The sequence below is a fragment of the Hyaena hyaena genome, unplaced genomic scaffold (assembly GCF_003009895.1).
Source record: "Hyaena hyaena isolate Hyena2069 unplaced genomic scaffold, ASM300989v1 scaffold_212, whole genome shotgun sequence".
Taxonomy (NCBI): Eukaryota; Metazoa; Chordata; class Mammalia; order Carnivora; family Hyaenidae; genus Hyaena; species Hyaena hyaena.
Window position 1 is genome coordinate 818,597 of NW_024080845.1, and position 16,415 is coordinate 835,011.

General features: G+C 40.0%; 2 protein-coding genes across 2 annotated transcripts in view; one reads left to right on the forward strand and one right to left on the reverse strand.

Annotated features, from left to right (window-relative positions):
- DNAH12 (dynein axonemal heavy chain 12) overlaps nucleotides 1–815 on the reverse strand; it is a 201,915-nt gene extending 201,100 nt beyond the window's left edge. Inside the window, exon 1 of the mRNA XM_039242492.1 lies at nucleotides 646–815. Coding sequence (XP_039098423.1) covers nucleotides 646–815 — 170 coding nt within the window. The remainder of the gene's footprint in view (nucleotides 1–645) is intronic.
- An 8,733-nt stretch (nucleotides 816–9,548) lies between these two features.
- On the forward strand, nucleotides 9,549–16,204 carry PDE12 (phosphodiesterase 12). Its single transcript, XM_039242457.1, has 3 exons — nucleotides 9,549–11,524; nucleotides 13,024–13,102; nucleotides 13,615–16,204. Exons 1-3 carry the CDS (start codon nucleotides 10,217–10,219, stop codon nucleotides 14,055–14,057), a joined length of 1,830 nt encoding a protein of 609 aa, XP_039098388.1. The 5' UTR covers nucleotides 9,549–10,216; the 3' UTR covers nucleotides 14,058–16,204.
- The last annotated feature ends 211 nt before the right edge of the window (nucleotides 16,205–16,415 follow it).

Genomic DNA, 16,415 nt, shown 5'->3' on the forward strand with positions numbered 1-16,415 from the left:
CCAGAAACTAAGCCTTGAAGAACTAGTATAAATATTCAGTCAGACAAACACTTTCCAGTGAAGGAAACTGCAGGGAGTAATTATAAAATTTATTTCTTCACTAAACTGTGCAAAATATAATATACTCCTAGAACTGCAAGTAGTTCAACATAACAATGTAAGATGATGACAGGTTTTGGAGTAAGAACAATGTGTAACTCCCAAGGCACCTCGTTCTTTATTCTCTAAGTGAACTAAAACATTGAGTAGACTACATTTATATTATACATTTATACATTTTATAAGGTAATTGTGAGAAGTACAGGTGAAGTGATAAAAACAATGCTTAGAATAAGCAGTGATTAACATAAGCACTAGACTAACTATACATAGTGACATATATATAACATATATATTAGGTAAATAGATATAATCACTATATATAGTGACACTATATATAGTGATATATAGTGACATAAAAGATATATAGATACAGATATTTAGTGATATATAACATTTACTATTGTGATTACTTTTCAAATTGTTTCTCTAACTGAACATTTGCCCATTAACAACCTACATAGTTAAAGCTTTTTTATGAGACTATGAACATAAATTATTTCACTTGAATTCCTAAGAAGACTTATTTACCAATATGCTACTTACACTAACTGATTAATTGTCTTCTGCTGTTCCTTAGATCTTCTGTAATTCAGCAGTTTACTTTGTGCTGGTGTGTCAACACCTATGTTTTCAGGGGGGCGCACAATAGGAGGCAACTTCAAGTTCAGAGCTTCCTTTTCTGCTGCAATGGCAGCTTTGTTTTGATCTGACATCTTGGTCTCCTAAAAATTAAAATACTTTATACTCCGAGGATAAAAAGCCCATAAAGCCATTATTGTAAATGTTAGCCTAGATATACTCATAACATATCTTAGATATCAATTCAAAAAATTCCAGACCTTTTGAGACCTTCCTCCCAAGTTTGGTGTTAGTCTAAAGAATGACGGTTGAAGTAAATGGGAGGGATTCCTGTGACGGCTCCACAACCCACTTGCTATGAAGACATGAAGCCAGTCTCTTCCCAGTTAGGGTTTCAGTTTCCCCAAGCGACGAAATTTAGGAACTGGAGTAGATACTTTTTACATACCCCTTCAGTTCTGACACCCTGGGTTGGAATTGTTCCCTAAAATGCAAACCACCACCACCACCACCACCACCAGCACCACGACCACAAAATCCAGTTGTTCAGGTATAATCCCTCTCCCAAAAAAGCTGAAGCTTGACATCATTAAGATTTTTAAACATCAATGTTATATCTTAGTCTTGCTCCTTCCTAGGAAGAGACACGGTGTCCAAGCAACAACAGGCATACTTAATGCACAGGAAATCTAAAATATCATGTAAATGCTGAACAATTAACTGAGATACCAACTGCATTTGCTGCCAATGCCCACAGAATTTGGAGATTCCTGCTTTGAAAATGAGAGTATTTCTGCCCGCACCCAATTAGAGATCTTCGGCTCTGGGAGAAGAGGGAAGAGAAAAGCTGAAGACAAGTACCTATCTGATTGCTTTTCACTACTTCCCGGCGCGGACGAGAGGCAAACGTTCAATTAATTAGCTTCTCCTCTGGTGAAAGGAAGAGGAAAAACGAGGGGTGAAATCTCGGGGAATCCCACCGCTCCGGACGAGCTGAGCCGCGGCCTGCAGCGTACAAACAAAGCTGTCGCCATGGAAACTGCCGCGGTTGCGGCCGGCCGGAGAGACTGGGTAGAGGTTGCCCGGGAGAGGCAGTTGCTCAGCTACAACAGATTAGAATCACCTGTCACAATAATTGATTACTCAGTTCACTACCAATTAATTACGAGTGGAGAGTGGGTGAATGAGATATTTTTTACCTAACTGCCTTCCCTTGAAACGGACCCAGGGAATCTGGGGATCTTCAAGTGATGGAAAACTGCAAGACTGGAAATTTGGAAGTGTTGGAAAATAGGTTTATGTACACACTCGCTCTCAGAGGAAGATCAAGTCTTCTAGTGTCCCCGTAGTGACTTCCCTGTAAATAATCAGCAATGTAGCTTGATTTGTTTTTGTATTTGATATTTGTTTATACAGCACTTTTCCTTCAGGAAATCCTTGACGATATTAGACTAAGGTGTGTAAATTTTGAGGGTATGCTTGGAGATAGAAACGTGAAACTCTGCTATTTGAGTCTGCATAATGGATACACCATCTGAATGATAATAGCCTACACAAACATCATGTGCATGAATAAAATTGGGGGGGAGGGGAGGAAGTCCTGGTGGTGTATCGATGGCATATCCATTCAATAAATATTTGAGCATCTTTTATGTGCCAGTCACATATAGAATTGTTTTTAGAGTACAGCCGACACTCTATGTCTGGCACACAGCAGGTCCTCTAAAAATATCATTCAGGTGAGTGAATGAACAAATATCCTTGTAGCTGGTAATGGGAAACTGTCTTCCTATAGAAAACAAAATACTTATATAAATATGTGATGGTTTTTTGACATTGGCTTAGGCCAAACTAAAGCTGTGAACTTAAGATAGCAGTCTTTTGTATTATCCCACATCTTCTCCCAGCTATTCAATCAAACACTACTCTAGGGCTGCAATAAAGAGATTTAGAAAATGCAATTCAAATCCCTAGTAAATTGATGTTAAACCAGAGAGAGTATCTGGGTGGGTCTGACTTAATCAGTGGAAATCCTTTTAAAGAGATTAAAGGAAATCCTTTTAAAGGCATGTTGAGTCAGACTCTAAAAGCAACTAGGTTTATAATTGCTCTCTCCTCTCTGGGTCTTTCTGACAGCCTACCTTATAGACATTGGACTTGTTTAACCAGTCCCCACCATTGCATAAGCGAATTCCTTGTAATACATCTGTATACATACATATACAGACATATGGATGCATATAGGCGATATATAAAATCTGGTTTGCTTTCCTCATTAAACTTTAATAATGTATATCTTTTTAAAACAGCTTTATGTAGGGGCGCCTGGGTGGCTTAGTCGGTTAAGCGTCCGACTTTCGCTTAGGTCATGATCTCGCGGTTCGTGGGTTCGAGCCCCGCGTCAGGCTCTGTGCTGACTGCCAGCTCAGAGCCTGGAGCCTGTTTCAGTCTGTGACTCCCTCTCTCTCTGACCCTCCCCTGCTCATGCTGTCTCTCTCTCTCTCTCTCCTAGAAATAAATAAAAAACATTAAAAAAAATTTTAAAACAGCTTTATGTAGGTATAATTTATATACTATAAAATTTACCACTTTAAAGTTTATAATTCAATGATTTTTTTCTAGTTGTAAACATTTCACTTTTTAAAAATATTTTATGTTTTAAGTAATCTCTACACCCAATGTAGAACTCGAACTTAACAACCTTGAGATCAAGAGTCACATGTTCTACTGACTGAGGCAGCCTGGTGCCCCTAACAATGATTTTTTTAGTAAATGTAGAGAGTTGGTCAACCATTCCAAGATCCAGAACAAAAACATTTCCATCACTGCAGAAAGTTCCCTTGGGCTCATATGTAGTCAATCCCCACTCCCACATCCAGCCCCAGGCAACCACTGATTTGCTTTTGGCCTCTACAGGTTTGCAATTTCTAAATTTTCATATAAGTGGAATAAAAAATTATGTAGTCTTTTGTGTCTGGCTTTTTCCACCTAATGATAATGTGTTTGAGGTTCATCCAAGTGTAGTATGTAACAGAAGTCCATTTTCATTGCTGAATAGTCTTCCATTATATGTATATGTCATATTTAGTTTATCTATTCACCAGTTGATGGATATTTGGATTGCTTCTAGTTTGGAGGTATTATGAATAACCCTGTAACACTCATGTACAGGTTCTGATGAACATACATTTTCACTTCCCATCGGCAGAAACCTAGAGTAGAATTACTATGTTGAATGGTAAGTCTATGTTTGACCTTTTAAGCAACTGTCAAACTGTTTTCCAAAGTAGCTAAAAGATTTTATGTTCCTACCAGCAATATATAAGGGGTCCAATTTCTCCATATCCTTGCCAACAGTTGGCACTGTGTATCCACTTTTAAATTGGATTATTTAACTTTTATCAGTTAGTTGCAAGAGTTCTTTAAATACAAGTCTTTTATCAGATAATTTGCAAACACATTCTCTTGGTCTATAGCTTATCTTTTTCCTTTTCTTTTCTTTTTTTTTTAAACAAATGCTTTGTTTTCTTTTTTTTTTTTTATGTTTTATTTATTTCTAGGAGAGAGAGAGAGAGAGAGAGAGACAGTGTGAGCAGGGGAGGATCAGAGAGAGAGAGGGAGTCAGAGACTGAAACAGGCTCCAGGCTCTGAGCTGGCAGTCAGCACAGAGCCCGACGCGGGGCTCCAACCCACGAACCACAAGATCATGACCTAAGCGAAAGTCGGACGCTTAACCGACTAAGCCACCCAGGCACCCCTCTTTTTCCTTTTCTTAATGGTGTCTTTTGAAGAGCAAGTCTTCACTTTTTTATAAAATCAAACTTAAGATATTTTTTCTTTATGGGTCATGCTTTTGACGTCACGATCTATGAAAGACATAAGGTCATGCAGATTTTCTCCTTGTTTTCCTCTAGTTTTAGATTTTACACTTAGATCTATGAACTATTTACAGTAAATTTCTAGATTTGGTGAGAGTTATAGATCCAAGTTCATTTTTTGCATACAGATATATAATTGTTCCACTATTTCTTAAAAAAGTTGTCCTTTCCCCACTGAATTGACTTGACATCTTTGTTAAGAAAGAATTGATAAAAAAAGAGAGAGAAAGAAGGAAAGATAGAAGGAAAGAAAGAAGGAAAGAAAAAAGAAAGAAAGAAAGAAAGAAATGTACCATAATGTAAAAGTTTATTTCTGGACACTCAATTCTGTTCCACTGATCTACATGTCTATTTTTATACCAATGCCACACTGTCTTGATTACTGCAGCTTTAGTAAGAATGGTTATAGTTTTGAAAGTGGGTAGTGTCAGTCCTTCAGTTTTGTTCTTTTATAGAAAGTAGTGATTTTGACTCTTCTAGGTCCTTTGCATTTCCATTTAAATACTGGGATCAGTTTGTCAATTTCTACAAAAGAGCCAGCTGGGATTTTAATAAAACTTTTGCTTTGAAAGGAAAAAAGTTAACTCTCTCTCTATATAATTTGCAGCTTAAACCTCCCCTCTTAAAAACTCTATTTCTTAGTCTAAGGGTTAGCAATATTATTTATGAGAACAGATTTTATTTCACAAGACCTTGATTATTTAAAAGCACTTATGGATATGACACCAAAATGTGATTTGTTAATACTATATAAAAACTCTCTTCCACTTATTAAACGTTGAAGGTGCTAAGAGAACTTCTGAGACTAACTTAGTATGCATATTCCATTCAAAATTAAAAATGGGATGGCACAGAAATGAGTCCATATGCGTAAGAGTTCTTTATGGAGCTAAATTGTAGGTTTTACGTAGGTTCTTTGATTTGAATTTCTTATCTTCTAATTTTTTATTGCTATTACATTAATTATACCTTAAATTATATGATATAGCTATATTATATATTACATACACTATGCTACATAGTATAAGTAATATATAATAACCATTATAAATTTTAAGATAAAAGAAATACTTAGCATTGTTGGTGGGAATGTAAAATGATACAGCCACTACAGAAAACAGTATTCAGATTCCTCAAAAAATTAGAAATACAACTACCATATGATGCAGCAATTCCACTTCTGGGTATGTATCTAAAGGAAACAGAATCACTATGTGCACCCTCATGTTCACCGCAACATTATTTATCATAGCCAAGACATGGAAACAACCTAAGGATAAGTGTCCATCGAAGAATAAATGGATAAAGAAAATGTGATATAGAAAGACAGATATATAGATATTAGAACATTATTCAACAATTAAAAAAAGGAAATCCTGGGGGCGCCTGGGTGGCCTAGTCAGTTGAGGATCCAACTTCAACTCAGGTCATGATCTCGAGGTTTGGGGGTCCGAGCCCTATGTCGGGCTCAGTGCTGACAGCTCAGAGCCTGGAGCCTGCTTCAGATTTTCTATCTCCCTCCCTCTCTGCCCCTCCCCTGCTCATTCTCTCTCTGTCTCTCTCTCAAAAATAGATAAACACTGGGGCGCCTGGGTGGCTTAGTTGGTTAAGCGTCCGACTTTCGCTTAGGTCATGATCTCGCGGTTCGTGGGTTCGAGCCCCGCGTGGGGCTCTGTGCTGACTGTCAGCTCAGAGCCTGGAGCCTGTTTCAGTCTGTGACTCCCTCTCTCTCTGACCCTCCCCTGCTCACGCTGTCTCTCTCTCTCTCCTAGAAATAAATAAAACATAAAAAAAAAAAAAATAAACACTGAAAAATTAAAAAACAAACAAACAGGAAATCCTGCCGTCTGGAACAACATGAAGAGGCATTGAGGGCAATAAAAGACAAATACTTGTATGATCTCACTTACATGTAGAACCCTAAAAACAACAACAAAAGCTGAATGGACTGGTGGTTGCCAGAGGCAAAAGGAGGGCGGAGAGAAGGGAGATAAAGTAAATGGTGAGATGGTCGAAAGGGTAAATACTTCCAGTCATAAGATAAACAAGTTCTGGGGATATAATGTGTACCATGGTGACGACAGTTAACAGTATTGCATCATATATTTGAAAGTTGCTAAGAGTAGATCTTCAAAGTTTTCATCACAAGAAAAAAAAGGAAAACTGTGAGGTGATGGATGTTAACTAAGCTTTTCGTAGTAATTATACACATATATTATCAAATCACTATGTTGTGCACCTTGGACTAATGCAATGTTATATGTCAATAATATCTCAAAAAAATGGAAAAAAAAATTTAAGTTAAAGAAACAATTAGAGGGGCACCTTGCTGGTTCTGTTGGTTAAGCAGCCGACTTCAGCCCAGGTCATGATCTCATGGTTCCTGAATTCAAGCCCCATGTAGGGCTCTGTGCTGTCAGCCGGGAGCCCTGCTTCAGAGCCTCTGTCCCCACCCTGTTTGCACCTCCCTTGCTCTCTCTCTCACTCTCAAAAATAAATAAACATTAAAAAAATACTTGAAAAAGAAACAAATAGAGATTGGTCCCTTAAACAAAAAGCAAATGAAAGTTTTCAGATTTTGAATGTATAAGGAAGTGGCAGATTATTCTGAAGTAACAGCACCAGATGCTACTCAAAATTTCTGAGTATTATCACGCAAAACTACAGTATCATGTAGGCCTCAAGTAAAAAAAGATAAAGGTAGATTATAATCTATATTGTCAGCTACCAATGTTATTAACCAAATAATGACAAGAAACTACATGCTAATCTTTGCAGATATATGTATAAGTAATAAGAAAAGTCCATCAACCATTAGTTTTGATTAGTGAAGTTTAGCCTGTGCTTCTTGGTATAGACCGAAAAAAATGGATGAATACAACGATTTTTATTAGCTGCTTTTCCTTCTGGTATCAGGCTATTGGTTCAGTCTTCTGATCTCAAAGTTTAATTATATAATTATAATGTATATATTTTAAACGTTTTTTTAAGTTTATTTAGAGAGAGAGAGAGAGTGGGGTAGGGGCAGAAAGAGGAGGACAGAGAGAGAATTCCAACATGTTCTGCGCTGCCAGCGTGAAGTCCGATTCAAGGCTCGAACCCATGAACTGTGAGATCACGACCTGAGCCGAAACCAAGAGTCGGAGGCTTAACCGACTGAGACACCCAGGCACCCTGATAATGTATATAACTTGTGTATATAATTATTCTATAATTTAGTCCATAAAAAGAGCTTCAAACACACCATTTATTATGTATTATTTCCAAATCCGTGGAGTTCAAATCAAGTTTTCTTTCTTTCTTTTTTCTTTTTCTTTTCTTGTGCAAAAAAGGTGATTTTACTAAAGCACAGGAACAGGACCAATGGCCGGAAGAGCTGCCTCAAATCAAATTTTCTATGGGAAGTAGTGACACTTTGAGGCATTTTCTCTTGAAAGAACCGACAGAAGCTAGTGACCGTGCAGCTGGGGCAGAGGCGTGCAAGAGCACCTGGCTCTGGGAGTCCCAAACAGACCAGGTTTGGTCACTCGCCCCACACAAACTCCAAAGGCAAAGATGAGTGGTGGGGAAACAAGTAAGGGATTTCTTTCGCTGAGGCCAACAACTGGAAGACAGTGGCCTCAAAGACAGTCTCCAAAGTGCTGAAAATACTTCAAGGTGTATATAAGAAAAATGTGGGCAAAGGTCAGTGGGTACATGCATGCAAAGGTCAAAGGTCAGTGGGTACATGCAGGTGGCTCATTGTGGGGGCCGCGAGGGGGTCTTGCTGCCTCGGGCAATCTTTATTGCTCAGGGGGATAGTTTTGGTACCTATCACAAGATGCAATGCCTGCAGTTTCTTTTGCCTGAGTTAGGAGAAGCTGGAAAGAAGAACTTAATCAATCAGAAAGTTTGAGGTAAAAATGGAAGTATTTGAAGTCGTCTTTCAAATAGAGGAAGGTACTGAACCACGAGTACACTACATTCCAATTTGTGTAAAAAACTAGTTGGAAGGTACACATTCATAAGAGTGTATTCATAGGAGTCAGCAGTGGAAAGGTTAACTTTTTTCACTATGGTAGCTTTTGCCGTTTCAAAAAAATTTTAATATATATATTTTAAAAACTAAGAGAAGTATGGTACTTAAAGGCATCTGTCTTTAGAGTAGGTTTAAGGGGTGCCTGGGTGGCTCAGTCAGGTAAGTGTCCACTCTTGATCTCACCTCAGGTCATGATCTCACCGTTGGTGTTCCAGCCTCAAGTCCAGCTCCTCACTGAGCCTGGAGCCTGCTTGCGATTCTCTCTCTACCTCTCTCTGCCCTTCCCCCCACCCACAAAATAATATAAATAAACATTTTTTTAAAAAGACTGCTAAGCATTACATCAGTTTGCTTGAAGGAAACTCACATTTTCTAGTAGGGCTTCTATCTTTCTTTAGGTTGATTTAAGATTGGACTGCTAAGTTGCATGAGGGAAAATACTGTGGACAAGAAAAATGCCATTTCAAAATTCATATTTGTAAATGGGGCCCTATTAACTGGACTACTGAGATTTATTTTCTTTCTTCCTTAGGTTAGTTAATACAAAGTAATGACTTTTTTTTTACCTACACTGTAGCCTGGAATTGTATATATATATATATATATATATATATATATACACACACACCATCAGTATCCAGTCACCTATCAAATGTTTGGTGGGGGAGGGAAAAAGAGGGACAACAGGAACATAAATTTCAAATGATTGCAAAACACATCCTGCTTTTAAAACACAGTTGAAAAGATCTATTTTCTTCACGGTAAGCAGGGGGAAAGGCATGGCTTCTTAGATACCCAATAAGTAAGCATTCTAGTTATAGAACAAGAAAAAGGGGATACAATTAGATCGTTTGTAGACTAAAGTGATTTCTTACGGCTTTTCTCCATCTCAAGCAATGGGTGTGACCTTCAGCCGGTAAGCTCATCGCTTTGGACCTCGTAACTATAAAAAAAGGCGCTTTTAGCACAACCATCACTCCGTAAGTACTAATTCCTGTACAACATTCGCTCTTCTTAACGACCACAAAAATTCGGTTCACTGCATTTGCTCTGGCCCGGGCTGGGGCGAACCCATCCACAAAGCGGAGAGGGCGAGCAGCACTGAGCATGCTGTGGAAAGGAACTGGGCGAGGCTTTCCAAGGTCAGAAGCAGCTGGCACGGCCAGTCGAGGTGCCCACGCTCAGGCGCAGCTCAGCCCGGCAGAGCCCGCAAAGAAGGGGCGCTAGAAACTAGAAAAAGCGCCCGCTGCCCTGTGGGAAGCGGAACCCAAGACGGCGACCACGCCCCAGCGACTTCCGCATCTTTCCTTTAGTCCCGTAACTGTACTTTCGATAAAAACATGGAGTCTAATATTTCCCTCTGGCACCTTTATAGGTGCTTTCTTTCCCCCTCTTTATGGCTTGATTTGAAGATAAAGATTAAGTTGGGAGGATTAAAGACAGGCGTGGCGATGGAAAAAGGGATCAGACGAGCGGCGTGGCGAAGGTGCGGAGCGGCGTGGCGAAGGTGCGGAGCGGAAGCACCGGACGCCCTCCCCCTCCCCGGCCGGAAGTTGTGGGTCTGAATGGATCCCGGAGCCGGCGGCTGCAGCTCTTCAGTCTTCATCTGACGCTGGGCGGCCGCGGAGCCACCAGGTTCATGTGGAGGCTCCCAGGCTCCCGCGCCGTGCTTCGTGGGGTCCGCACGGCGGTGGGGCGGCACACTCGGGCCGAGGCGGCCACCGAGACGGCGGCGGGAGGGATGGAGCGCGCTGTGGTGCGCTGTGTGCCCTCGGAGCCTAAGCTAAGCCTGTCGTTCGCGCTGGCCGACGGCAGCCACAAGAACATGCAGCGCGACCAAAGCGAGCCGCTGGGTCGGGCCCTCAGCCGCATTGCTACCAACGCCCTCAAAGGCCACGCTAAGGCGGCCGCCGCCAAGAAGAGCAGGAAGAACCGGCCAAATGCAAGTGGCGGCGGGGCCTGCGCGGGGCCTGTGCCGGAGCCGGCTGCGGCCTGCGAGCCCGTCGTGAAGCTCTACTACCGGGAGGAGGCAGTGGCTGAGGACGTGCTCAACGTGGACGCCTGGCAGGACGGCGCGGTGCTGCAGATCGGCGATGTCAAGTACAAGGTAGAGCGCAACCCGCCCGCCTTCACCGAGCTGCAGTTGCCACGCTACATCATGGCCGGCTTCCCGGTGTGCCCTAAACTCAGCCTCGAATTTGGGGATCCCGCCAGCTCCCTCTTCCGATGGTACAAGGAAGCCAAACCCGGAGCGGCGGAGCCCGAGGGCGGGAGCCTCTCGTCATTGTCTCCCTCCTCCCCCCTTCCTAGTTGGACAGAGACCGGTGTGAACGAACGCGTCTACACGCCGTCCAATGCAGACATCGGGCGCCGACTCAAGCTTCTTTGCACCCCAGGCGATGGGCAGCGCTTCGGGCCAAGCCGGGAGTTGGAAAGTGTGTGTCCGGTGGAGGCTGGGCCCGGTACTTGCACCTTTGACCACCGGCATCTCTACACCAAGAAGGTGACGGACGACTCTCTCATCCGCACTGTCTCTTACAACCTCCTGGCCGACACGTACGCCCAGACGGAGTTTTCGAGGAGCGTCCTGTACCCGTACTGTGCCCCTTATGCCCTCGAGCTCGACTACCGCCAGAACCTTATCCAGAAGGAGCTCACAGGCTACAACGCTGACCTCATCTGTTTGCAGGAGGTAGATCGCAGCGTGTTCACCGACAGCTTGGTGCCGGCCCTCGAGGCCTTTGGGCTGGAGGGCGTGTTCAGAATCAAGCAACACGAAGGCCTGGCTACTTTCTACCGAAAGACCAAATTCACCCTCCTTAGCCAGCACGACATTTCTTTCCATGAAGCGCTGGAGTCCGACGTACTTCACAAAGAACTGTTGGAGAAACTAGCTTTGTACCCGTCTGCGCAGGAGAGGGTGCTCCAGAGATCTTCTGTCCTCCAGGTACAGTAGCTCCGCCATTCTCTTTACTACGCACACGTCGATTTTTAGGGGGCGTGGAAGGTTTTTTCCAGATTTTACTGAAAAGTGTTCGCTCTTTTATCTATACAAAGGTTAACTCATTCATTCATTGAGCGGATTTTTTTTTAATGTTTTATTTCTGGGAGAGAGCGTGAGCAGGGGAGGGACAGAGAGAGAAGGAGACACAGAATCTGATCAGGCTCCAGGCTCTGAGCCTGCTGTCAACACAGCCCGACGTAGGGCTCGAACCCACGAGCAGGTATTTATTGAGCACCTTTAATGTGCCACACACGCTACAGGTTGCCTTGAATGGGACTAACGGACTTTCATAGTGCTTATTACACTTCATAGGAGAGACACGTGCTCAGTACAAGAACATAGCAGTAGCTAATATTTTCTCACTTCTTGCCAAGCACTGTTCTGACACATTTTAAAACTTGAAACAAAAATTCAAGTAAAAACAAAAACCCAGAATACTTTAAGTGGTACGTTTAATGAAGTCTTCCAGGAATAATCCTGCCATTTCCATTTTACAGATGTTATTCTTGCCATTTTATAAATAGGGAAATGGTCAAGTTTACTTATTCAGGTTCACACAAGTGTGAAGCCAGTGAATTATATATCCCATCATCACTGATCAGTGACACTAAAGCTGTCTTAGTTTAAAAAAAATGTTATTTGTGTTTGTCCAGAGTTTTTAGGTAAATGGTTTTGTTCATAGTAAGATTTTAGAGTAGCTATTTTTTTTTTTTTTTGAGCCTCCAATGTGTTCATGAACTTCTTTCTGTAAGCTCATTTAGTTGAATCCATACAAAAGTCCCCCTTGGTCGATATTGCCTTTTTCTTAACCAGTGACCAAGCTGGCTTAGGAAAAAAAGTATTGATCTCCAGGTCACACTGCTGTAAATGTTTTTGTTTTTTTTTAAATGATTTTTTTTTTTTTTTTTTAATTTCTAGGAGAGAGAGAGACAGCGTGAGCAGGGTAGGGTCAGAGAGAGAGGGAGTCACAGACTCTGAAACAGGCTCCAGGCTCTGAGCTGGCTGTCAGCACAGAGCCCGACGCGGGGCCCGAACCCACGAACCGCGAGATCATGACCTAAGCGAAAGTCGGACGCTTAACCGACTAAGCCACCCAGGCGCCCCTGTAAATGTTTAAGAGTGGGGATTCCATCTAGGTGGGCCTGACTCCAGAGCCTTCCCTTACTTACTTAAAAACACTGTCTCCAACTTTAGTGTTATCTAAAATACATCCTTTTCTTACTCTCTTCTGTATATGTTGGACTGTTATTAAAACATGTTAGGCTGAAAGAATCCTATTCATGTGTAACCTAAAACTTATAGCAAAAGTTAAATATTATAATTGCAATCATACTTCATCTGTCAGGGGTTATGAAATATCCATTCATCTTATAGTCTTAGATTAAAAAACATTCAGGAGATTGGCAGATAGCAACTGAACTCTTGGCACTTGTTTATTTTAGGTTTCTGTTCTTCAGTCTACAAAGGACTCTTCTAAAAGGATATGTGTTGCTAATACCCATCTGTACTGGCATCCAAAAGGTAGGTTTTGTTGGTTTTCACAAGTGACATAAACATGGTAACTTAAGCTCGGTAAGGCTGTTTTACATACATCTTTTTTGTTTTTTTTCAGTTTTATTGATATAATTGTCATAACAGCATCGTACAATATAAAGTGTACAGCATAATGGCTTAAATGTATTGCAAAATGATTGCTGTAATAAGTCAGGTTAACATTCACCACCTCATATAGATCTGAAAAATAATTTTTTTTCCTTGTGATGAGAACTTTTAGGATATACTCTCAGCAACTTTTAAACATACCGAATAGTGGTGTTAACTGTGGTCATCATGTTGTATGTTACATCGTTTCTTACAACTGGACTTTATTTTTTTTTTTTTTTACGTTTGGACCACCTTCATCCAATTCCCCTCCTCCAAATATATATCTTGAATGTCGCCCAGATACTGTATGTAGTTTGTGGGCTTTGTTTTTCTTTCTATTAAAGGCAACTTAAAAAAAATACTTACATTAATGTTTTCTATATTCCTAGGTGGGTACATTCGTCTTATTCAAATGGCAGTAGCCTTGGCTCACATTAGACATGTCTCATGTGACCTGTATCCTGGCATACCAGTCATATTTTGTGGAGACTTTAATAGTACCCCATCAACAGGAATGTATCATTTTGCTGTCAATGGCAGCATTCCAGAGGACCATGAGGACTGGGCTTCCAATGGGGAAGAGGAACGATGCAACATGTCCCTCACCCATGTCTTCAAACTGAAAAGTGCTTGTGGTGAACCTGCTTACACAAATTATGTTGGCGGCTTTCATGGATGTCTGGATTACATTTTCATTGACTTAAATGCTCTAGAGGTAGAACAGGTGATTCCATTACCTAGTCATGAAGAAGTCACCACCCACCAGGCCTTACCTAGTGTTTCCCATCCGTCTGATCACATAGCACTTGTATGTGATTTAAAATGGAAATAGATTCGTGTTTAATGGAATTTAAGTCTGCTTTAGTAGGAAATTTAATGTGAATCAGAGCTTATATGTAACTTTCAAAGAGGAAAACTACACAGACACCAAGGCAAAATGTTTTTTTATTCTATGTTCCAGTGTCTTCATTATGACTGTTCATAACTGCAGTTTCTCTACTTTTTTCCCCCTAAGGTTGAAGGAAAAACAAATATATTTATGACTCCAGGAAGAACATTGAATTATGTACATTTTATAAGTACTTTTTTTTAACTAGGAATTAAGAATTTTATAAAAAACCATTTGATCCTATAATTTTTCTATCATAACACATTTCAAATTGAATCATGTTTATATAATTAGGAAAAAATGCATACAGGTTAAGGTGAGAGGCGTAAGTCTGACATGAAAGAACATTAGGGTCTACCTCTACCTCAATTTAGTTAGCAATTTAATACAACTTCAAGCTTTAATGAAAGATTAAAATATGCCATCCACTAATTATTATTGCTTCTCATCTTTCACTTTTCAATCAGTGTAAGATATTTTAATTCTCTTATTAGGATTTTACTTTTTAGTGTATGGTACAAATGGACATACTTACATTCTTACTCTAACCAGCTCATTTGAACTTTTAGGATGCAAGCACAATTTAGTATTCAAAGTGAATAGCAACATAATCAAACTTGATCCCATTTTCTCTAATTATTCTTGCCCATGAAAAATGTTCCTAAACCATCAGGGTATTTGGGCATTTGATATTAGAGAATACAGCATAATACATTGCTTTATGAGAAACTGCCTACTGATAGGGGCTTGACATTTTGGGGGGACCACTGAGCGTTTCTGTGCTGGAAGTATTTTCGGAAGTGTTGGTTTTTATAAATAGGGGAAAGGGGAGTAGTGGATCTTTTGGGCATTTGTGAAAAAAACTATCCTTTTTATAGCATTATCATTTGAGTTATAGGAAAACATCATATATAATTTATTATATGATTTAAAAAAATAGGAAGCCTAACTTTTTAAAATTAAGAATTAGTTTTACTGATTAGTTTCTAACCTAGAGTGGTAACTGAGCTCTTCTACTCAGTTATTACCATACCTTATTTGTGATGCTTTAGCTGTTGCTTGTGGATGTTCAGGATAACTGTAATGTTATCTCCTATTTCTGCAATTAGTTTCTAGCTTAGATATGAAAAGCTCAGACTTCAAGAAGAGTTCTGATTTTCCACAGTCATGAGAGTTTTTGCCCAATTTCTTTAATCTCTAAACCCAATACTATAAGAACTTTCCTCTTACGGTAAAAAGTAGGCTGTACTTACATATTCTGTTCACTGTCCAATGTATTGTTAACTCTTAGTAGGTTTAAGAATGAGAGTTTTACTTACAGTTCAGATTGAACCTTGAAGTACTTAAAATACAGGAAGAGAAAAATTAGAGTGGCAGTTTTTGGGGATCTTGTTTAGAAAAAGCTATAAAAATTGATGCTACCAAATTGTGCCTTCCTAAATAACATTTTTGAGAGCATTTTAACATCAGTTTACAACTACATGAATATATTAAAGCCAGAATCTGATTCTTTTGCAAAATACATCTTTTTTTCTTCCTTTTTAAAATGTGTTTTCAGTCTGCCTTCAAACAAACATGTTGACAGGACCCTTAAAATAACGTGAGAGAAAAAGTTTATAAGCAAAAAGTTGAGAAACATTTTGAAAGAAGAAATTACATGACAGTCATGCCCATGAGAAAAACATTCGGATTCTGTATTAACAAACACCCTGGCTAACTAGACTGAACTCTAGTTGGAGGAACTAATCACTTACCAAACATTCCATGTCCTGAATCTTTAAATTTTATATTTACTGACTTAAGAGTGTGATCAGATTATAGACAGGCATTTCAGAATAGTAGAATGTAGAATATTATTGTGAAGTGCCATATACTCTGGTCAAATCTCCAGTATACAGATGTTAGTATGGTTGGAGTCCAAAGGTAAGGAACACTAAGAAAATTGTACAAATAGAATACCAAAATTATCTTGTACTCATGAGTTAGAATAAAGTGTTATTCAGAAATGTTTGTGTTTCAAGCCGTGTCTGACTGAATTTTTCTATTACATTTGTATTTCGTAGTACATTTAATAAAGTATGGAAAGTCTAGCACCTCTGTAGTGAACCCACTTTATGATGTCACAAGTTCTTGCTATAGGAATTAATATTCCCCAAATTGTATATTATTGGTTATAAATGACTAAGAAAATTATAGAGCACTGTCCTGTTAAATGAACTCTTACACAGTTGCCACTACAGACAGATGCACTGGTAGTTTATGGTATGTTAGCAAAAAAATCATTTCTGGCTGTAGATGTGA

Coding starts and splice junctions, on each gene's coding strand:
- PDE12 (XM_039242457.1), top strand. CDS start 10,217: ATGTGGAGGCTCCCAGGCTCCCGCGCCGTGCTTCGTGGGGTCCGCACG. Junction 11,525..13,023: donor AGAGATCTTCTGTCCTCCAG/GTACAGTAGCTC, acceptor TGTTTATTTTAG/GTTTCTGTTCTTCAGTCTAC. Junction 13,103..13,614: donor TCTGTACTGGCATCCAAAAG/GTAGGTTTTGTT, acceptor CTATATTCCTAG/GTGGGTACATTCGTCTTATT.